General features: G+C 35.7%; 1 protein-coding gene across 1 annotated transcript; it reads right to left on the bottom strand.

The window, feature by feature from the left end:
* Nucleotides 1-1,334: 1,334 nt before the first annotated feature.
* Nucleotides 1,335-18,240, bottom strand: LOC136029246 (NPC intracellular cholesterol transporter 2 homolog a-like). The gene is made up of 4 exons (XM_065707477.1): nt 18,075-18,240; nt 8,802-8,903; nt 5,234-5,451; nt 1,335-1,597 (listed from the first exon to the last, which is right to left on the bottom strand). The coding sequence occupies exons 1-4, from the start codon at nt 18,163-18,165 to the stop codon at nt 1,514-1,516; spliced, it is 495 nt and encodes a 164-aa protein (XP_065563549.1). The 5' UTR covers nt 18,166-18,240; the 3' UTR covers nt 1,335-1,513.
* Nucleotides 18,241-24,571: the final 6,331 nt, after the last annotated feature.

The following is a 24,571-nucleotide window of genomic DNA, read 5'->3' as shown; positions in this document are numbered from 1 at the left end:
AATGGCAAAAATGTATATTAATCTGATAAAACTGAGAAATATTTTAAACATGCATTATGGTGAGCATTGAAAAGCTGATCTGCTTAACATATCGATGGCCGATCTTGAGAACGTCTTGGATCTTGCAATAATAATTCTATTTCAGTTTACTCGGAATTCAATGACTATGAAATTACTTCAGCTCGGCCAGCGGTCAGACTGTTGAATGATCTTTGTTTGGCAGTATCGGGTCTGATATTCGATACCAACTGTCACGAGCCTGACGTAAGGACCCTTAAATTCAATAAGCTTCGTCAATCAATAGACTAGAATACTTCAGTTGAGGTGCGTGGATCTTCTTTTGAATTTCATAAAGCTGAAAGTCTGGAAACCAATGGTGTCTATAATCTAATGATAAGGATCTTGGCTGTTATTCTTTTGGGGCTTTTAGCAGCTTCCTTGAATATTACGCTTAAGACGGTTTCTTGTCGTTAAAAGGAAATCAGTCATAAAACCCCTTCTTAAGACTGCTCTGTACGAAAAAACTGATGCCATAGAAATTCACCAAATCATCAAAAATAGTTTACTGTTACCAAAGAGCGTGTTAGAGCGTGCTATTGCAAGTAGCTGCAACAACACTCTACAGTTGCAGCAACTATAATGTATAGCTACATTGTCACACTAATTATTAAGCCTTATTGACCAGCAGTACAAAAGATCTGTCTTGGTTCAAAAGCTGATTTTCTAGAAGCAGGCATAACTTAGTTTAATTTAGTTTAACCGTGATTTGGAACTGATGCCTACCAACTTACCCAAGTAAAACAGTGCTCTCCAGTGAAAAGCGTGGCTCGCATAGTTTGATGGAAAAAGCTCGATTAACCAAGTCCAATCATTTCTCTCTCATATAAACTATAGTGCTCCAATTCAGCCCAAACAGTGCAGGTTCAGGCTCACTCATAGGTGGAAACTATTCTTTTGGTCCTAGGCAAGACAGTCTTACCAAATATGACATTTATTCGTCAGTCCATCATTCATCAATTCAAATAGACCTACCTGATGTAGACTATGAAATTCCGCTTCAGCTCACACATTGTAGGGTCTTGCTCGTGAACAAGCAAGTAAAAACTATTCTTTCTTGTACAAGCAAGACCCCCCCTCCCCTCAAGAAAGTAATATCTCGCTCATCAATCCGACTTGAGCTACACATTTCCACAAAAACCGCCGAAGTTAGACCGAAATTGGCGACAGAGCTCGGAAAAATTAGTTCACAGGACAAAACATATGTGCTGCCCCCACGCAAACACAAGATTATTAGGTAATATTAACCAAATCTTCACCAAAATAATGTGTACAAGTTTTATCCAAAAATAATTCTTATTTACAATACGTTCTATAAAAGGTTCTTTAAATATCACAAGTTCAATATTATATCTGCCTTGGAACTACTATCTAAAACAAAGTGTGATACACGCAATCTTCCATCCTTACTCTACACTATATACAATGTGGAAGTTTATTCTATTCGTCCGATGAATCAAGCTATTCTTGCTGGGATTATGAAACATGCAATCTTCTCTCCTTTCCCGTCAACTGCACCGTATTGGACCGTTACGTCAGTCTGTGAACAAAAGAAATGTATCAATATATATTTTATATAGATATATGAATATATTTGGAACTCCTTGCTTCGCTCGGGCAAGATCGTAGGCAGCTCGTGCCCTTGCAAATGACCAATGCCAAACGAGGCACACCTTCCAGACATCGTCAATTCTTAAGTACAATTGCGCTTGCTAATCTAATCCTATGTACATTGCTATTTAATATTACACACAGGATAAGGCCTTCGGTATTTTCTTAGCTGGATTTAGTAAAGAGTGTACCCCAGAGAACCACGGCTGTAACTTTTCAGGAGAACCAAAGAACGGGAAAATCATTTTGACTGTGAAAGCTTTGAAGGATGAGGCTAATGGAGATAAAGGGAATATATTTTAAACATCATCTATTTTCAGTGGCATAAACTAAATTCAAGTATCCTGAGCGAATTCCAAATTATTATCCCAAATTATCCCCTTTTAAGGTGTATGTCTCCTTTTTCCTTGACAAAAAAGGAAACAAATGCCAGGTCCCCATGGTGTAGTTCCATAATATAATCCTCTTCTGTATTCTGAATTGCAACAATACCTGATAAAAAAGAGACACATGCCATTTAGTGGCGTATGTCTCTTTTTATCTTTGTAACGATAAAAGATAGGACAATTCTGAATGCTCCATTCCATTTCTCGTGTTGAATTTACCCATGACAAATATATAGCTCATTTTCGACCGAAATGGCGACCGAATATGTCACCCTTTTAATTATCAAAGCCGATCAGGCAGCAGAGTCACTCAAATATGACAATATCCCATAGAAGCAACTTTTCAAAGGACAAGTGTGTTTACTATCTTGTTTATGAAGATGTAGTTTTTATTGTCAAATTGTATTTTATTGCAGAATTTTCTTTGTTAATTACAAAAGGCACTATATATAGCAACTTCCTTTCAACTGGGCCTTAAACAGACTCTCTATGATGTTCCAGTACCCCGCAAGTAGTGAAGAAAATAAAGGAGAGATATAAGTTCCCTATATGGTGGTTTCTGACAATGGCAAATCCAATGATGCACTTTGTCTTTTGATCCAACACCATTTCCCAAGAGTTTCCAGCCATTTCTGGAATTTTTCGTTAATTCGTTTTCAAAATTGTATTTATTTTTAGGACCAATCGAAATAATAGTTGTCATTACTATATCAGCCACAAATGAAAATTTTTTCTTACTAGACAGCTATTTTAACGCGTTTTTCAATTTTGGTTATGGGCCGTGGTTCGTTCTTCAGACAGTGTAAAGTTTCCTCTCGTAAAGGTTAGTAGAGGGTTTTTGGTTCAATGCTAATCTTAGTATTTTTTCTTTTTTAATCAGAGCTTTAACTCGAATAGAGCTGGAAATAAAAAAAAAACATTCAAATGCTTTTGAATTTCAAGATTTCATCAGACAATTTTGTTTTCTGAGAGTTAATTGAAACGCAGAGACCGAATGATGTATTCGTAGTTGTATTGAATAGGTCGCCATCTAGCTCTATATCCATTTTCACGGATCTTCTGGATACACTACTTGAGTAATTACCAAATGGTTCACATTCCTTTATGATTCGCTGGTACTTTAATATTGACCTAAATGAGCTTGATGCAAGCGTTCCTTTGGGTGTTCTGCACCTTTGCATGTCTTATGGCTTATTTCTTGCTATTAATACATGCACTCCGGTCACCATATCGGCATCAAAACTTACTGACAATATTTTTTTTCAAATTTGAATATTTCATATCAAAGAGATGTGCACATATTATAGATATACCTAACCTTTTGGGATTCTGACAAGATTTGAGGTTTGTATTCCCCCAAAGCCAGTACCAAGAATACCAAAGAGTCCAATACCAGTGATTAACCAGAATAACCTTGAAAGTTTCAAGCAGAGCTGTGGAAGTTGATTTGAATATATTTGGTGGATCTTAGGGACGATATAAACATGTGTTTTTGATGATTTTGTGAGATGCTGATTTCGACACTGATTGAGACATGTACGGTGGTTCTTATACGAAGAAGGAAAAAGAAACCTAAGAAGCCACTTTTTAGGAATTTCTTAAATAATGAAAATAACCCAATTTTTTAATAGTTTATAAAAATCACAGAATTTGAGAAATGTGAAAAAAAATATTTTGGTAATAGACTCAAAAAAGCTTGTGATAAGCCTGCAAACACATGGACAGTAAATAAAAGCGTAATATCAACAGTAGATTGTTTTATTCGATGAAGTACTAATGCAGAACGGTCTGTCATCTAATAGAGCAAATACGATGCTTTTTCTCCACAAATTACTACTATTGATGCAATTTTTTCTTCGTGTATTGTACCTTCTGATGGTGACCCTATTTTGATGTCTTACGGGGACTCCAATTGATGTTTCAATTTAAGCCTATGTGAAACCCGTCATGCCTGATTATGTATGAATGATTGTTTTTGGGATGAAAAGTACATCGGTCAGTAGTGATTAACTTAATCTAAAAAATGCGGTAAAAAAAATGCGTTTGCTTATAGATATAAGCTGAAATTAGTAAGACATAGCTCCTAATTTAAGGGTGGCAATAAGAATGATCTTGGAGACTATTGGTCTCTTTCAATTTTAATGTTAGCTCTCTTTTGATAGAAAACTGTATTATAATTTATATGATCGTTTGGAACTCCATAAACTATAGCATTCAAATCAATTTAATTTTTGGAAGTGCAGAACCACAAAGATAACCTTATCATTTATAAAATTACTTTTTCATTATCTCCACAACAAAGAGTATTATCTTCACCTAAACCTGACTAACCTTATTTCAAACAGTAGGCTGTACAAAACGTGTGATTCAATCCCGCTTTCTAGGGCTATAATAAGAAAAAGGTCGAGATGCCTAGGGCACATTTTGCGGATGAAAGATGACAAATTGCCGAAGATTGTCCTTTTCGGCCAACCATCTAGGGCTAAACGGAAAGCAGGTCGTTCTCAGTTGGGGTGGGAGGATGTCATAAAGAAAGATTTAAAGGAAATAGGAACTTCCTGGGAGGGTGTAAAGAAGGAGGCTTTGAATAGACTGGGATGAAGAAGGAGCGGGCGTTGCTGTGTTGGCCTCAGGCCGCTTGGTGCAGCCGGAGTTGTTAGCAGTAGAAGTAAAAGATTTGTTTATTATGGGGTCCCCTAGAGCTCTTTAGTAAGTCCTACTATTTTTTTATTTTTATTAATGATCTACCTTATGCAGTTACAACTGCTTTTAGAATTGAGGAGTTAGTCAATCTTGTACCTTCTGGGACCAAAATCACTACACCGCTATTTGCTCACAGTACAGCATTGATGTATGTTGCTCCAGCTGAACAACTGCTTACTTCTATGATTAGCACAGCAATGACCAAGACATGTCTATGGTTATATCAAAACATAGGCAAGTGGAATTCTGTTATTATTTCATTGTCTCAAAATTATTATTCTTGGATTACAAAAATTTATTCGCATAAGAGAATTCCACCTTCTTCCAAATTCCAAATTCATGGAGAGAAAGGAACATTGTGAAATATATGAACTGCTAGTAGGGATTAAATGGATTTTCAATAAGTATAGTGCAGAATGCTTCATTGATAAACTAGACTTGAGACATAACAAAATATTGTCAAAAAAATTACTTACTGTAGGATAAATTGAGAGAATTGGGAAGGTATTAGAATATGTGTATGCCTGGCCAGAGAAGATGGGGCATGATGGCACATTAATTGCTCTTGCACCAGTTCTGAGATCAATTGGTGTTGTTTTTTGGCAGGCTGGAGCACCATTCACTCCAATAAAAGGCAAAGATACTCGGTTAATTATACCATACACAGAATTCGTTATTGTACTTGAATGTTCTCCTGGAAAAAGATAAGAAATTACCCCTGATGTATTAAGAAAAACGTTATAAGCTTTACACCAGTTTTGTGAAATGAAACGGTAACAGTTGAGGTAATGGGGGCTGGAACTGATTCTTTTCATGCAAAAATTACATAATACAAAACCATCCTATGAAGACCTTCCTAAACCTTTTTTTTATAATCAAAACCACTAACATTGAATAAGTGGATACTAATTTTAACGATCATTTTTCCTTCACAATATATACTTCTTAATTTTTTTTTGGCAAAATACAACAAGAACTTAATAACAAAACTCAGAAAAATCATTAAGAAAGAAATCCTGATTGCTAGAGAAAACCTGACTAGACTCATATTTTTATTTCTCGCAAAACTACGTTAAAAACAGAAAATAAAGTTTGTTCTCTGAAAAATCCGGAATTCCCAAGTTTCACGAAATTAGAAGACTAACTAAAAAATGTTTGTGCAAAACTGTGGGCGATGAATCGCTGCGACCAATAGGTCATAAATGTGAGGTAACACTTTTGATTATGTCTCTGTTTTATTCTCGCTATAGAATATGTCTACTAAGCAATAATATAGACTGACCAAATAGTATGGAATACTGGTAAGCTTTCGATCTTTGTAGATTTAACATGAGAGGCTAGGAAAAATAAAACACTTTCGTAACGGCAGTGTCTGGCGAATTCATTAAAAAAGTAGAAAGTTTCAAAGCGAAATGGAAAATCGAGGTTATTATTCTGCCCTTCTATAAAATTAAAACTAAAATTTCTTTGCAAAATCAGTTAGTCAGAACTATTTTATTTTCAAGAATAGCTTATATCAAAATCCGGTATGCCTGAAGTAGGGTGAGCAGAGAAAGCTAAGTAAACTAGTTAACATTGAGCTGATATACAGAGTTTGGGATTCTTTCCCCTGAACTATAATCGGAGCTTCCTGAAAAGAAAAGCCTACAGCAATTTGGGGTAATTAACTATTTAAAAGTTAATTACCTCTAAAACTCTAAACTTTAGATACTATTTTAGATACTAAAAGTTTTAGATACTATTTAAAATAAATTTAATATCTCTAAAACTTTGATTAGAGACATGGAAAAAGAAAACCTTTTAAAGTAAAATTACATATCAGAACATTTTCACTATCTTGACAATTAACTGAGCTAAAAAACATTTTCAGGAATGGGTTTAGACCCAGTATTATACCCCATGAGGTGTTTTCAATCTCAAAAGAATTACGATGTTCGCAAAAAATCCTAAATATTAGATGGCACTCAGGGTTTTCCGACTCTAGTACGAGTCTCTATTCTTACCAGTTCTAACTACTCTTTGATTCCCAGACTGACTGTAAAACAGTCGGCATTTGTTAGCGAAGGCCAAAGCTTAGATACCAATATATTGGTATCTAAGCTGTGGGGAAGGCAGATCCTAACTTAACCAAAAAATAAAACAAAACTTAAAAGCTCATGTTGTACTTGCATTTACTGGCAACAGCTCTATGGGCTATCAGCATGAAATCTGACCCCCCCCCCCCTAAAGAAAGGACACAATTTAAACTTTTGTTTGTAGTCCTTACTGTATTTAGCTAAAATATGGTTGGCAACAATCACATGTTTCCCTTACAAAAGTGGGATCGAGCGCGAAAACTCTAAAGCATAACTGTAACTTTTGGCCACGTTTGACTATATTCTGCCAGCCCGTTTTGTAATTAGGCGTATGACAGAATTTACTGAGGATCCTGTTTCCTCTCCTTCCAGAAGTTGGATCAGGTGAGATCATAAGAGATACGACGACGAGCCCTACTCTTACTTCCCGCAACACCTGGTTGCGATTCAATGCCTTCTCTGGTAAATGTGCTGAAGATAAGAGTGTTAATATCTTCCTCCCTCGCAGAGGCTTAATCTGACACCAGACTCCAAAAACACATAACTGGGATATTAAGTGCTATTCTAACCTTGAATTGGCACATGTAACTTCTGTGCTTCGTTCATTCAGAAAAAAGAAATTAAAATTTCACCTACAAACTGCTGAAAAAAAAACAAACATGAAAGCAGTTGTGACGTCAAATAACACAATTAAATAAAAAAGATTGTTTTAAGAAAAGTAATAACTCTTAATAATATAATAGCAATAATTCTTACCTTAAGGTTAATGGCTAAGTCAAATCAAAGCATAAACAGAAAATATCTTGAATGCAAAGGGGACTTGTGATATCCCGTCTCTTTACACTGATGTTAACATAAGCTTTGAAGAAAACAGTTCATATTTCCAAATGAATACTTTTGTCACAATATTTCAACAATGAAAAAACTTATTTTGGTTTCCTCACAATAAAATATAGAATTTTTCTGTAATAATGGAAATAGAAAAAACATTCAATTCCAACTTTTTAAAAAGAATAGCTGAATAAGACAATAATGACTTCCAAAATCTTATTTTTACTATTCAAATGAAATTTCGGTAAGGCATAAGTTAATATTTTTTGTAAACAGCAAGGTATGATAATAAATTATGCTCCAAACAGAACTGCCAGCTGGGTGGGAGCGTGCTCTTCCAATATAGATATATTAAGCCTTTTGAGCGTCTCAAGCTGAATGATTAACTCAATATGTTGGGTCTTGTCATATTTTGGCCCATTTTGACCCAAAATTCTGTCATACACTACAAAAAGGCGGAATAGTGCAAATCTTCTAAAACCTTTGTTTGATACATTTACTCCTGAAAAAGCATGCATCCTTAAAAATAACTGGAGGGGGGCTGACTGTCAAAAAGCTATCAGCGTATAATTTAGCTTGGATTATAATAAGTTGTATTAAACCAAACTTAAACGCTATCATAAGAGAAGGCTTAGAAGGACTATAATCCTGTTCATATCTAGGATAATTTCTGCCTGTTCAGAGTTTTAATGTTCCTTGTTACTTTCATGCAAAAAAAAACATGTTTTTAACTGAATTTCTGAGCGTGTTTCATTTGTTCACAATGAGCAAATTATAGGCTGCACATCAATGTTGTGCGACGAGAAAGAATTAGAATGAAACATTCACTGGGGAAGTTGGCGACAATAAAATGTGGGAAAGTGGGGTAATTTCTTTAAGTTTCAGCGTTAGGTCTTACCTTCATATGGTTTTATTTATTTATTATCTTGCTGTTTTTATTCTTTTATAATAAGTAAATACTAGGCTGGCATAGTAAAGAGTAAGACTCCAAAACAACAAAGAAGAATTAATACATAATTATTAAAATTAGTACAAATTTTTAATACATGCTGTTAAATTTTGATTGCTATTAATTTTAATGCTATTAAATTAATAAATAATTTTGAAAGGAGCTTAACCAATATGGCAAATATTTTACCTCCTTCAAAATCATATTCAAGTGTGAACTTTTTTCCTTTCTTCAAAAGGCACGGATATTTGCTACATCCCGTAAGTCGAACCTCTTTGACTAAAGCTGAACCTAGAATACACAAAAAAGAAAGATCAGTGCCTGAATTGAAATCACAAGCGATACAGTGAAATACAGAATAAAAGAAAATACAACTGTAAAATCAGGCTCTTGAGTGATTAACCCTTAAAATAACTTTCCAAAATAAAGCATGAGTCTATATGGCTTCCTGTGCAAAAATACTACTGTTAAAAGTTTGTTTTTTTCATAGGAAGGTCCAGATTTCTATTGTTATTTTTTTATTATTCACTTACTTCTTCATTTTTGGTCAATCCAGCAGATCCTGATTCCATTTCCTAGTGAATAGATGAATGTTCTGTTAAAGTAAATTGGGTTGATCACAATCAATTAATGAAGACGACTGTGTCCCACATGCAGGGAGGAGAATCCACATAGTCTCCAATTTTTTTTTTTGGCTCAATAGGATTACTCCTCGAGACAAAGAAAATTATTATTAATAGTTTTTTTTTTGTCTGTTTGATTGTGACCAGAGTTGCCACTGCTAATTGAACCCATTTACATCTAGTTTGTTTAAGTTCGAATTTAGTCAGTTTTACCAGTTTGTTTTTTTCTCTGTCCGACAATTATAATTTGCTGATTCGTTCTTACCAGATTTTGGATAGAGTTATCGGTATACTTACCGAAAAGCAGTTTGGTTTTCTTAAGGACCGATCTGCAGAGATCCAACTGCTTTGTGCCACAGATGATTGGAAGAAAAACATCGACAAGGGGTTCCAGATTGATCTCATATACTTGGATCTCAAGAAAGCCTTTGACAAAGTTCCCCATAAGCGTCTCGTCAAGAAGCTCAGGAAATACGGTCTCTCCTCATCCGGGTCCTCATTCAGTCTTCTTCAATGGATTACGGACTTCTTAACTGGCAGAAAGCAAGTTGTGTGCGTAGAAGGTTGTCTCAGCAATACCGAAGAAGAAGTTCTTAGCGGAGTACACCAGGGGTCAATTCTCGGCCCCCTTCTGTTTAATCTCTACATCAACGACCTAGTTGAGGGCATCAAATCTGACATCCTTCTCTACGCGGACGACACAAAGCTCTATCGCGTCATCTCGTCATGTGAAGACATTCACCACCTGCAGGCGGATCTCCAACGAATCGATGACTGGATGAAGAAGTGGATCATGGAAATCAATACCCAGAAAAGTCATATCCTCACTCTGGGTCCACAAAACTTTTCGTCCTCATACTTTCTTAGTTCTGCTGCACTCACTCTTAGTAGAGAAGAAAGAGACCTAGGCATCTTAGTGGATTCTGAACTGAACTTCAGTAGCCACTATGAAGCTGTCGTCAAGAAGGCTTCCAAAGTTGCTGGTATGATCAGAAGAAACTTCTCGTGCGAGGACGACAAAATGCTTGCTACGCTCTATAAGTCCCTTGTCCGCCCAATTCTTGAGTATGGACATTGTTCTACAAGACCATACTACAACAAGGACATAGATGCTCTCGAAAATGTTCAGAGGAGGATAACTAAATTCTCTCCCAGGTTACGCTTCCTTCCCTACGAAGAGCGGCTTAGAAAGCTTGAAATCCCAACCCTCACCTATAGATTCCATCGTGGTGATCTTATTGAAATTTACAAGCTCTGCAATAGAGCCTATGATAACGTACCAGCCCAGAGAATCGTGCAGTTCAATAAAAATCATCTCCGAGGACATCAGTACAAAGTGAGTATGGAACGTTTTTACAAGGACATGGGCCGATGGACTTTCGGCAACCGAGTTGTTCAGCATTGGAACAACTTACCAGAAAGAGTAATCTGCTCCACAAACCTACGGACATTCAAGAAGGAAGTTGATGAATATTATTCAAGTGACATTTTCTCCTTATGCAAATTTAGAAGAAATGCAAATTAAGATTTTTGTTTTGTAGAGGCTTAACGGCCTGCCATCAAATTTGCGAATATATTTATTTATTTATTTATTTATTATCATTCTTACGTAACGTTTAGTCATGATGCAAACACCAAAGGGTGCTGATTAATGTGATTGGCAAGTTGAGCCCAGCCAGCATGACCAGTGATCAGACCATTCTTGAGCATATTCAACTAAGTTATTGCCTTTAATTACAACTGCCTCAGTTGAACGGGTTACAACTGCCTCAGTTGAACGGGAAGTAGAACAATTTCTAGTCCATGGTAAACAATCATTTTCTGGACGAACTTGCCTTAATGCTATAAAAAGAAAGTAGTAGAGCCAGGTGATAAAAACTTTCAAAAGTTTATTTAAAGTTTGACTTAGAATTAGCTAGTTCAGAAGGGGCCATGGAGAAGAGTGTTAACTAAGATTTGCATGAACCAGGTACAATATCAGTGTCTGAAAGCCTTTGGAAATTCGGTAGAAAGTTTTATTCAGAAAACTCAACTACTTTTCTGGAAATTAAAAAAAGGTAAAGTTCTTGTCGAGGGGCTTCTTGCAATCCTAGAAAGTAGATGAATTAGTTGAATGAAACTTTCAGGAATATATCCAGGGCCTCAAATTTACCCTGGGAAGACGTTATCAAGCTACTCTATCAACCCTTTACTCATTTCTAGGACTTAGAAGATTACATGGATGGCATGTATGTAACTACCTAAATTTTGACAGAATATCTTGATTTAGGTTTCTAAATTCTCTAGGCTTTTTCCTAAATTTCAGACATTGATTTTCAAATCTTTAAAACATAAGAAGTCCGCGTCTGAAAAGTAGGCCTGCTCAGAGCCTACTTTTGTTCATTAAGATACGAAACTTTTAAAGTTTACTAGATTTGACCATTGCGTTGGGCCATTGATCACAAGAATTGACACAAGCCAATGCTGTCACTTCTTTTCTCAGATTCCTCAGCCACTCAGCAAAAGACGCTAGACAAAACAAAAGCAAAAGGAATTATAAACAAATGTGCTGCTTGACAATTCAAAAATCTTCTGGGTAAAATGGAGATCAAAATCTAACGAAGCGTAAATTTAATGTGTTCAAAGGAGTCTAACCTCGACGACCGGAAGGATTTATTGAAACAGGAAAAATCAGGCGGCTTGGTGCTGCAGTGAGTTATTATTAGTAGTAGTAGTAATTTGTCCTTTTCTGTTTCCAATTTTCCAATAATGTAGCATTAGCAAACATGTTACTTGAGAGAAAGTTGTTGTACTTTAGTCTTCGCTGGTCACGATCACAACAAAGAGAAATCTTGCTAGTGACACACAAAACTGTCCATAAGCTGCAAATTAGTGTCGTAGTTTCAAGTATTATTTCCATTGCGAGTGTTTTACTTTGCTTATATGTTTCCTCGACTAGGTTTGCCTATGTTATCGACCTCTTTTTTAAATCTCCAGTACCGATTAAATAGCAGGGTTGACAAAAAGAAAAAGGAAGAAAAAGAAAATAAGATGCAAGAAAAAAAGGGAAAAAAACAAAAATAGTGAAACAAAGAAAAGAAAAGACAAAACAAAAAAAAGCTACAAGTTACAAAGATAGAAGCAAAAAGCCAAAAACGGCAGTCTACTGGCGTAATCTGGCAAGGGAGGCTTGGCATGACTACATACTGTGCTTTTGCCTGTAAACATAATACAGAGTTTTAATTAGCCCGACTGGAAATTTAGTTGGATCATTTGCACACTAGTGGTAATATTGACTGTTATTGTACCAAAAATGCTATGTTTTAAACTTATAATAGATCCTATGCTCAGCAAAACTGTTGAAAGAATATAAGGTTTACAAATGTTTTCTAATGGTCCTATTTTCGTAAGGATACAAAGGGAAAGACAAATATAGCATGCAACGATAAGGCAAAGAAGAGAAAGAGATGGGACCAACTTTTATGAGACAGTGGGACAAAGAATGAAAAAAAAAAATCAAGATACTTTGATTTTACTCTCGCTAATCGTCATCAACGCGCTCAATATACAGCTGTGAACCGATCTTCACCATTCAGAAGCGAAATCCAGAGTAAAAAGAATAAATTGAAAAAAATGTATATTTTCACATTCACAAAATAAGTTTTTTTTTTTTATTTACTAAAGCAGCCAAACGTTTCCCTGCTTAAAGCAATATTATATGAAGACACTAATACATTTTTCAAAAATAAGCTTGTTTGCTCTTGAATAAGATAGTCTTAGGAATCTCAACGAGGAATCGTTCAATTTTTAATAAAACAGTTTGGCATGAACGGATCCTTTTAGTCAGCCTTAGGTGGACTTTTATGAGGTTATGAACTTAAGGAACGTAATATTTCCAAACCTGTATCAATGAGTAAGGGGTAAAAGGCATGTGATTATTTGACCAGTGCGCCTAATCTTTTTTTTTTATAAAGGTGTATCGTCAAGTACTGTCAACCAAGTGACAAAATAGGGCCCAGACTAGCACATACCCTATATTCAATAGAAAGTTCTGTGACTTCTTGGTTTACGGTAAGAAGTTGGATTAGGAGTAGCCTCCAAAAAGCAGTTATTGGTCCGTGGGTTGTACCATTAGGTTCATTTGCTTTCCTTGGGTATCTGTTCCTTTCAGTGGTTTAAGTAATTTGAAAGTGTCACAGGAAACGTTACGGTGTTGAGACCGTAACTCTGTGTTGAAATATTGACTGACAAATACGTGAGTTTGAATTGGACTTGTTACAAACATACTGAGTCTTACATATTTAGAATCAGCATACGGCAAATCTTTTGATGTATCTAATATCAAAATTCCGTTGTTTTTTTAAACATCGGTTAATATTGAGCCGTGTCACTCCTTACGCTCCATCAACCACGAACTGCATGATGAATACATATGAGATGCTAAAAAAAAAAGAATTTTTTTTTTTTTAGAGTGCCCAGTGGTCCAGGGTTGTGAAGTAGGGGGGGGGGTGTCTTCAAGCCTGTGCGTGATACTCAAATGTGAATCCAAACTGTCCACGGGATAGCCAAGCGCATAAATACATCAGTCTAATTTTTCATTTAGGAAGGGAGTGGAGATACTAAACTGAAATAATGAGAAAAGGAAAAGCCAACCAGTGTCTGAGAGGTCCGCACAGGGTTCAAGTGTATGACCCTCCCCAAATTTCGTGATTGTTACTCTTTCCATTATTTTAACATTTTACTATTGCTTCCATAATTTTACAGGTCATGCATTTGATTTGCATTTCTTTTTTTTTTAAGTTGTAGCCCTAAATGCACACTTAATTCTAAAAGTGTTAGTTTTCCTTTTTGAAGAAACTTTTACAAATGGAAATCCATAAAATTTAAATCAGCACTTAAATTATAAGTCTGCACTTAGTTTAAAATCAGCACTTAAATCATAAGTCTGTAATTGTATAGTTCTGGTATTTGTTGCCAGATCGATGCAAGATAGAGTTTATTTTATAATATATTCAGCAACAGACACGAGTATTTTATATCTCTTTTTTTATTTATTATATAGCAACAAATTTAAGTGTTCGGGGAATGAGAAAGGAATAAAAGAGTTAACGCAGGTGAAAACAAGCTTCGTCCCTCCCCTCCTGTCCTTCTAAAATCACGAGCCTCGATTCCCTACCAACTAACGAAGACTAAGGCCAAAGACTGCTTCAAGTTTGCCATAGCCTATTTATAATTTCAAAATTTAAAAAGGCTATTTAACTGTTAAAGCGATTAAAGTGCTACTACTGTAAAAGGGTTCCAGAGAAAACCTTTACAATGTACGCTTGACCACTACAGGGTGGGGAAGGGCGACATAGCCTTTATTTCAGGGGACATTTGCCCCTAGACCCCTAATTTTGGTTGATTTTTTTTGTATTAACGTTGTATTCTTTATCGTTGACACAAAAACTGTAATAGTACCTCATCAATTCCTATGCTTGCATTTGTATTCTCTGTCATAATATTGTTTGGGTCATCAGCTATACCATGTCCAACAATGAAACAAATGTGCAAAATATGCTTTCTAATGAAAAGTCTAAATTCTTTATGGGGCTTCGGCAGAAAACATACCATAATAATGACAAGAATGTCTTTATATTGTATCTATCATAGGCATACAACTGTGTTGATCTCTTTCAACTTTCTGAAATCCTTACAAAACTTTTCAGAAAAAAAACTTTTCAGAAAAAAAAATGGAGAGTGAAGACGGAAGAAATAAAATATTAACTAACAGTAACATGCATTCATTTTGATATTATAAAGTCGCTAAAAGTATAAATGATAAGAGCTCCCCGAGCATTCCTATTAATCCCCGAGCATTACGATTCGGTAATTCATTCAAAGTTAATTTTGAACCTGCTGCACCAAGGTGTGAACCCACATGTAGCGGCCGTCCTATGGCACTGGTATTCGAGTAGCCTTATCCGTGTTAAGTTGAGTAGTGAATTCCTGTCGAAACCGATTAAGCTTCACCGGGGACTGCGTCAAGGGTCGGTTTTAAGCCCTGTACTCTTCAATTCACTAACCTCGTCGGTAACAAAAAAGATTAACGGTGGTTTTAACACTGAATGTATGGATGTGAGCCTACTGTGCTACGCCGACGACATATTACTGGTGAGCACATCGCTTTGTAACCTTCAAGCTAATATCGATCTCCTAAGTCGAGGTTATACTAATATTGGTCTGGTTATTAACCCTGCTAAAACAGATTTTCTTGTATTTGAACCCCCGCGTGCGCCGTCTGAAGTTGCCCGTCGCGAGGCTACCCGTGTTACCGTTGCAGGGCAAGTAGTACTTCCAAGCCGCAAGTTGAAGTACCTAGGTATCACATATGGAAGCGACCTCAGAAGCTCGCGTGCTCTTTTTGTTGACCAGGTTCTGTCGGGTTTTCGGTCTGGGTATGCTAAACTTGCAGCTCTGAAGTTTAAATTTAATAAGCATATTCTTGCTAGGTTGTATCGTGCCGTCGCTCTTCCCTTTGCTCACTACATCTCACCCGTTTGGCATTGGCTATCGAATTCGGATATGTTGCGAATCCGTTCAGGCTTTTGCAAATATTTAAAGTTTCTGCTTGGTCTGCCACTTTACCTCCGTAACACTGGTCTGCTAGAAAAGTATCATATACCTGATCCTGTTGAGTTCATGCCGAATTTTGAAAAACAAGCTCTCGTGAAACACAGGGCACTATTATTTGATTTCCCAGCGACTTTTTTGCTTGATAGTTGAAGTGTGATTTGTTTGTATTTAGTGATTATTATGTTCGGTTGATTTGTTTTCGTCTTTAATTTCTCTTTTCTTTTGTTTTGCTCCGCTTCTTCATGCTTCTTTTTTATAAGCGGGTTTGTAATAAATTATTATTATTATTATTACAGGGTATTTTGTAAGCTACTTCCACTCTTCAGTTTAAGTGCCATTAATTGAAATTCTAAGGGTCTATCAGTCTATCATGAGACAAATACTTTAGTAGTGTCATTTAGCAAAATATGAGGGGGAGGGATATTTTTCAAAATTTACGGGGCGTCAATTTTGTTGCCTTTTTTAAAGAAAATCCCAAAAATGACTTTCAATGAAAAGCACCCAAGAAGTTTATTTTTTCAAACTGAAGGGGGTGGAAGCAAAAAAATTAGGGGGTGAAAATCTCCTCCAATTGAGGCAACTGAATTTAACCACTTGCCATATGAGCTTAGAGGGCTACCGTTTTGGGGAAGCAGTGAAACCTTACAAATCAAAATAATAATTTAGGTTTGTCCGTTTGCTTTTTGGTATTAAATTCTATCGTTTAAAACTACCACCCGAGTTGTGACAGATAAAGCCGGTCCTGAAAACTTAACATTTACTACTGAAGCAGTTGAAGATACTACTCAGAAAGGCTCATCTACTGCAACTATTTATCAGAGACTGTTTTTAAAATGACCATGGCGAGAAAATTTTCGCACAAACGCTCACTTGCTCCGATGTCAAACATAATTTACGACCCAAAATGCCTTCATTGACTCTACAAGCTAATCTCCAAATGGAAGGTTATCTTTCCTTAAAAATTTATAAGATAATTTCACTTTATGATCCTTCTTTCAATTCAAACTGACATTTCTACATACAGGGGGACAGACAGGACTTATTCTTGCATATGTCCGAATGAACCCTTCAGAATATTTGTAAAATAAACTGTTGGATCAAAAATTCACTTTTTGGTTAATTCCCCCCCCCCCTCTCTGTGAAAAACTGACATCAAAAGTAAAATAATTATCTAAATCTATGACTTATATCGTTAGGTTTCACAACATTAAAGAACGGCAAAAACTGAATGTGTTTCGTGAAATAGAACCAGAACTAGTCAATTAACTAGAATTTTACCCCGAATTCAATTGGCTTTTCCGAACATAATAGTCGCTAATGCATCCCAGCTCCCACTACCTAGTACACGGATATAGCCCTAGGTTATGCATAAAAAAAAATTAGGTTCTTCTGTATTATTCAGGACACACTGGAGAAGTCAAATTAGGTTAACCCTAGTGAAATATATACAAAAATATGATAAAAATATAATACTTTAATGTATATAATATAATCCGAATTCCGGTGGCAATTATATTTTGAATGGGAAATCAACCGATCTATTTTTGTAAAAAGCCATTTTTAGATTGCTAATTTTGTATTCATTTATATGGTTATGTTTGTATTTTTGACAATACATCCTCAGCAGGGGTGTATCTATAAGAAAATCTGGGGGGAGGGGGGGCATTGGACCAAGGGCGCCAACGTGACTCGAGACGGGCACCAAATTGACAAGTTTATTTTTAAAAAGGGTAAAAAAGAACGGAATGCGAAAGAGGGCACCAGAAAAATCTGGGGTGGGCCTAAATCCCCCCAGGGATCTCCCCCTGACCCTCAGCCGCCCTCTATCGGCCTCATATAAAAAAAACACACAGAAAAATGATGGAAATCTTACTTTATAATGTGCAGCAAGCCTCGACTAACCATAATTCTTTGTTCATATGGCCCCCATTTTTATCTGTTGTTGAATCTGTTTTCGGCAATTATTAGGTTAGTTTGTTTTTTTTACATAGACTTGGTCTATATGAGGCCATTAGGGAGGGAAATGGGGATGAATTTTCCAAAACGGGACCAAAACTATTAAAATGAACATAAAATTAATAATCTAAGAACGTCTCTTCTTTTTTGCTTATAACATGTCTCCTTCTGAACAGCCGGGATTCTAGACCTTTACCTCATACACCACCATATCCACCCATGGAAAACTTCAGCCTAGCCTACTTTTAAGTCAAATCAATCTATAGGCGATTTAATAAGGATGACTAACCTCCACAGGAAATAACAGGTAAGCTATCCGCTATAATATAGTCCATAAAAATTGCTAGGCTAACTAGGATAAAAGATTTTAGACACATCATGTTAGTAGATATCTGATCACGGCGAACACTGAATAGCTTCTGTTATAAAATTCAAACCAATGACTTGTTAAAAACCACTCATCTTGCCAGAAATCGTAAAGTTTTTAAACAAGCCTTCAGAGAAGTGTTTAAACCTTGAACTTATCTGATAGTTCCTGATAAGTAAACGAGTCTGAAAGGATTCGCAATTTTTTAGGGTCATTAACACGAACAGAGGATCATCTTTGTAATGCTGTTATACTTTTGGCTTCGAAATAAGGATTTTTCCCTTTTACAATGAATAAAAACAAACACGTTTGACGTCGTGACACAATGAACTGCGCTTTAATTATAAAATGTAAGGATCCTGAATGGGGAATTGGACATGGGTGCTAATTTATTAATAAATGTAGATCCATTAGGAGATAGTCTCCTTAGCAAGTAAATGTGATTCTTCCTATTTTTATCAACTACATATTAATTACCTCCCATGATAAGTAAAGACTACTGCTGACATTCAAAGACGCCAATTGCCTTCAATTTTATGCCACGTTACCTCATGTTCAATTGTTACATCCCCAATTCAAATATATACCACAATTAGGTTCTCCTGTATTATTCAGGACACATTGGAGAAGTCAAGTTAGGTTAACCCTAGTGAAATATATACAAAAATATGATAAAAATATAATACTTTAGTGTATATAATAATATAATTCGGCCTATATATTTACACATTAGGGGTGGAGTGGGGGTAAAGTAACCTTATCTAACTTAACCTGAGCTACCCTTACCCCAACCCTTATAATGTGCAAATATATTGCCCAACTTATTCAAGTCCAATGCATTCTATCACCCGTTGTTTGTCTTTGTGGCTATGAAACCGATTTTCATAGATCATACTTTCAGCAAACTTCTCGAGTGTGTTTTGAATAATACAGGAGTACCCACAATTATATTTTCTTAATGTGCTTAGTGCCACAATAAACTCCAATAACTAATTGTATTTTTAACAAGATCCCTTTATATATTTTGTCACTTAATTAGTCCAAACATTCATCGTGAAAAGTGAACTTCTCGGGGTTTTGGGCCAGTACCCGAGAAAAAACACGAACAATATTAAGTTATGGCCCTTGAACCTAGAATTTGAGTGTCTATTTAAAGCATCAACGATAAAATTAATCTGGCTGTTCAACAGAGTAATGATAAGGTTATGTGACGCGCCCTACCATTGTGAGTTTTTTTTTCAATAAAATACCATATCACAAGTTTTTGTGCAAATAAAATCTAATAATACAATATCAGATTCTTTAACTCTTTGTATTTTCCGAAATAGTTTGTCTTTATTTTGGTGTCACGACAGTTTATCATAATCAACATTTCTGTGTCACATATATGTAGAAATCAAAAGTTTCAATGTCTGTTCAAATATGTCTGTTGAACTCTAGATTTTTTTTTTAACTTTGTATTTGTTTCATAGCAACGCTTAAACTTTAGTTCGAATGATCAGATGAATTTCATATTAAATTTTGTGAACCTCATCACTTGGGGCTAGAAAGAATTATGTCGACGAAATAAGGTACTCCATAGTATGGAAGCCTTTTTAATTTTTTTCAACTCATGCAGGAAATGACAAATATGTAACTCTGGTACGTCGATTTGGCTGATCTATCACTTAAAAAAAACGCTTTACTACTTTGAATTTTCGTTCAAGTGAGATATTTTTCGACATTTTGCAAACACTGGTTCAGTGACCCCTGATGGCTTCCTGAAAAAGGAAATAACAAATAAATACGTATGTATTATCATCCCTCTTGGGTAAAATACAAAATTCCATATTCATGTACATTTACATAGATTACGTACATATTTACTTAGACATATATTTAAATTTTCGATTGTGTGTTTCTGAACATGTTGAAAATCGCGATGGAATTTCTGTAAATATTGCATACATTTTTTGGTTTGTTTTCTCTCTTGGTCTAAGAATGTGATTAAATAAAAAAAACTAGTTTTTTTAACTGAAAGTAAGGAGCGACATTAAAACTTAGAACGCACAGGAATTACTTCGTATATGAAAGAGGCTGCTTCCTCATCAACGCCCCGCTCTTTACGCTAAAGTTTGACTCTTTCTCTCAATTCTTCTTTTTAAAACAATAAAAAACTTTAGCGTAAAGAGCGGGGCGTTGATGAGGAAGCAGCCTCATCTGTTTTTTTTTTTTGGAAGTTTTTTTTTATTTAATTTCTGAACGTTTTTGAATCAATGCATGTTTTGATTTTGGCTCTCCGCAGAGGAATAATCAAAACCAAATTTGCATATTTTTTTTTTTTTGGCTCAATGGCTTTCTCATAATTTTGATCGAATGATTTTGAGAAAAAAGAGAGGGGGATGAAGCCTAGTTGCCCCCCGATTTTTTGGTTAATTAAAAAGGCAACTATTCGCCCCATCGTCAGTACCTCGCTCTTTACACTAAAGCTTAAATTTTATCCCAATTCATTAAGAAAGAACCCCTGAATCACAAAAGCCGTAGAATAAGTAGTTGAAATTACTGAAAATACTTTAGCGTAAAGAGCGAGGTATTAGAAGGAGGTGAGCCCCTCATATGGGTAATAATTTCTGTTTGTTTTAAGTTTTATTGCTGTTCCTTACTTCCATCTGAAAAAGCTTTTTCACTTTTTTTTTAATTTTTTTTTTTTTAAATAATGCTAGTAAATCCTGCTCTCCCTTCATGGAAATTTTCTTCTCCCATTACAAATTCTCGAAGGAAAGTTCCCCCAGCATATCCCCTTCTTCTCAACCCCTCCCCCAAACCAAAAAATCCTCCTGAAAACGCCTGTATACTTCCCAATAACCATTACTATATGTAAGCACAGGTCAAAGTTTGTAACTTGTTGCCCCTCCCACGGGGACTGTGGGGGAGTAAGTCGTCCCCAAAGACATAGTTATAAGGTTTTTCGACTACGCTGAATAAAATGGCTATTTCAGAATTTTGATCCGATGACTTTGGGAAAACAATTAGCGTGGGAGGGGGCCTAGGTGCCCTCCAATTTTTTTGGTCACTTAAAAAGGGAACTAGAACTTTTCATTTCCGTTAGAATGAGCCCTCTTGCAACATTTTAGGACAACTGGGTCGATACGATCACCCCTGGGAAACGGAAAAAAAAAACAAAAAAAAACCAAAAAAAAAACAAAAAAAACAAATAAACACGCATCCGTGATCTGCCTTCTGGCAAAAAATGCAAAATTCCACATTTTTGTAGATAGGAGCTCGAAACTTCTACAGTAGGGTTCTCTGATACGCTGAATGTGATGGTGTGATTTTCGTTAAGATTCTATGACTTTTAGGGGGCGTTTCCCCCTATTTTCTAAAATAACGCAAATTTTCTCAGGCTCGTAGCTTTTGATTGGTAAGACTAAACTTGATGAAACTTATATATTTAAAACCAGCATTAAAATGCAATTCTTTTGATGTAGCTATTGGTATCAAAATTCCATTTTTTAGAGTTTTGGTTACTATTGAGCCGGGTCGCTCCTTACTACAGTTCGTTACCACGAACTGTTTGAAAGTTTTCTTATGGCTTTTAACTTTTGATGGTTAAATTTCAACTTAACGAATATTGTGTAATCAGAACCATCACAAGAACTAGATTTTTCACATATATACTGTAATGAAATTCCATCTTTAGATTTCTATTATTGACAAGGGTTGTTCTTCGGTTACCTTATATCAGGGGCATAATTTGCAATGGAGCAAGGGGAACTGGCCCAGACCCCAGTCCCCCCCTTCCACCTTCCCAGCTTAAATTTAGCCTCTTCAAAAATTGTGTCAAAACTATGATAGGCATGCTTAATTCAAGCATTTATAGAAACACATCAGTTTTTTTTAGCTCACCTTTCCCCTTATTGTACTATATGGTTAATTTGTCACTGTCATCTTTACTTGACTTGTAAGGATCGGCTCCAACTTTGTCCCCTCCCCACTAGAATTTTGATGAAATTACACCACTGCTGTTTATTACTATGGAGGGCTTGATCTCTAAAGAAGCTGGTTTCTAATGAATTTTAAAGCTAATTGAGCTTCTTGATATTTTATTTTTGTGTACTTGAAATTCCAATTGTTTTTTTTTTAACAGCAATTGAATGATATCTGTTTTCTTCATTTTATGACTAGTTTTTGGAGAAAGTTTACCATTATCATGAAAACTAGAAGGATGTGTCAAAAGTAATCCGGAGCTACAAAAACTATCGCCGGAATCCAGAAAAATGTTAGTAACAATGTCATTTTGCTAAATCCACTGTTTTTGTTCCCTATTTATGCACATTCATTTGGAAATTTCAATGATAAAAATTAACATTCGATGCATAAATGGATCTGATTCAAAACGATTCAAATGGATCTGACTCAAAACGATTTTGTAAATTTATGGCGAGAGATAGAAAAGAAACATTTCCTAACACCAAAGTAGTGCTTCATCTCTTTTGTTTTTGAGCATCCAGGTTATGTCAGAGATGTCGTAGGTAATGGGTTTTCTCCAAAGTAATGAATATACATGTTTATATGAGTTTCGTGCTTTCACACTAAGTCATTTTGTATGAATTTTTTATATGGATTTTCTTTGTCACTATTTTTGATGTTAACTGGCCACTTTGAAAGAGCTTTACAAAGCTTCTTGTGGTCAATAATACAACTGCAGTAATAGAACATTCTATTCATAAACTGATCTGATTCAAAACGACGTGTTTCTATTCTATAAATCTATATAACTACTCAACATCAAATTTTGAGGACTCCATATCCAACTTCCTATGGAGAAGGGCAAAAAAGAAATACATTTCGTAAACTTATGACGAAACAAAATATTTTTGGGCGAGAAATAGAAAAGAAACACTTTTCAACACCAAAGTAGTGCTTTATTTCAGTTTTTTCAGCAGCCATGTTTTGCCAGAGATGTCTTAAGAAATGTGTTTTCTCCAAAGTAAGGGGATTTACATGTTTATATGAGTTTCGCACTTTTACACTAAGTTATTTTGTATGAATTTGTTATATGGATTTTTGTCACTATTTTTGATGTGATAACAGGTTTACAAAGCGTCTTTTGGTCAATAATCCAACATTCGATACCAAAATGGATCTGATTCAAAATGATGTGTTTCTTCTCTATGAATCTATATAACTACTGAACATCATGTTTTGAGGACTCCTTATCCAACTTCCCATGACAGACAGAGTTGCCAATTGGACACATTTTATGTCAAAAGGACACTATCTCCTATGACAGAACGACATGACATCAACGGGTAAAATGTGACACATTTTGTAATTTTTTTATGAAATATTTAATAGAAATATTTATGACCAAATGCAGAATAGAAACATTTCCCAGGACCGAAATACTACTTTTTCCAGTTTTTTTTTTTTTTTAGTATCCAGGTTTTGCTAAAGATATCGTACGTACAGGGTAAACTACAAAGTAAGGGATTTACATGTTTATTTGATTTTCTTGCTTTCTCACTAAGTCATTTTGTATGATTGTTTTGTATCCATTCTCGCTGCAAGTTGCGCAACGTACACTGAGATGGCACGGCCACCTCCTCCGAATGTCATAAGAAACGCCTTGCCACATCGTATATGATTTTAATGTGTTCACTGAATGGAAACGACCAAGCGGTCTCCCAAGAGCAAGATGGTCCGACAGTCTACTTAATTTTCTAAGCAAGGCAAGCATAAAACCAGAAGATACACTTGCGGCAGCTCAAGACCGGGTTTTCTGGAAAAGGATAGTGTCTGATCTCTTGACGCCAGCGCCAAGTCAGCAGGAGAATATAAGTCAAGTAAGTTGAGATTTTGCCCATCATCTTAGTTTTCGCATCTTAGAAATTAGCTTTGACTATTAAAGAAAATTACGAAACCTAGTGTTTCAATGTTTTCTTCTTTTAGACACAAAATTAATTCCCAAGCAGAACTCTGTTTCTGAAAAGCATATAATGGAATAGTTCTAAACGTTTAAAATTCTTGGAATATATCTCTGGTAGATATGGATTGAGCTTCTTTTACGGATTTGCAGTCAAACCGCTTGCTCAGTGTCAATGACCGAACCGTCACTTCCTGAATATCGGAAGCTCTAGTTTTTTGAAGGTCGCAAGCTAAACAATGCGACAAAAAGATATACTGACACATTTAATAATGTCGATAGTAATTGCTAAATCGATTGCTGGGACACCATATCAAAAAGGGCTGTGGATCCCCCTATATTCGGAAAGAAATTTAAGGCTAGGATAAATAATGTCAAAGACATGGCAGGGTTTCAGGCGAACATATACACAGGGGAAAGCGGCATGCGACCCATTGCCTTCCTAAAATGACAGATATGGATTTTTTTAAATGCCATTTATGCTTGTTTCATGACCTATTTCTACACTCTTTTC

Source organism: Artemia franciscana, chromosome 7 (genome assembly GCF_032884065.1).
Source record: "Artemia franciscana chromosome 7, ASM3288406v1, whole genome shotgun sequence".
Classification (NCBI taxonomy): Eukaryota; Metazoa; Arthropoda; class Branchiopoda; order Anostraca; family Artemiidae; genus Artemia; species Artemia franciscana.
This window is presented reverse-complemented; position numbering and strand designations above follow the sequence as displayed.

Coding starts and splice junctions, on each gene's coding strand:
- LOC136029246 (XM_065707477.1), bottom strand. CDS start 18,165: ATGATGTGTCTAAAATCTTTTATCCTAGTTAGCCTAGCAATTTTTATG. Junction 8,904..18,074: donor ACCTGTTATTTCCTGTGGAG/GTTAGTCATCCT, acceptor TGTGTATTCTAG/GTTCAGCTTTAGTCAAAGAG. Junction 1,598..5,233: donor TTCTCTCAATTTATCCTACA/GTAAGTAATTTT, acceptor TTTTGTTCACAG/ACTGACGTAACGGTCCAATA.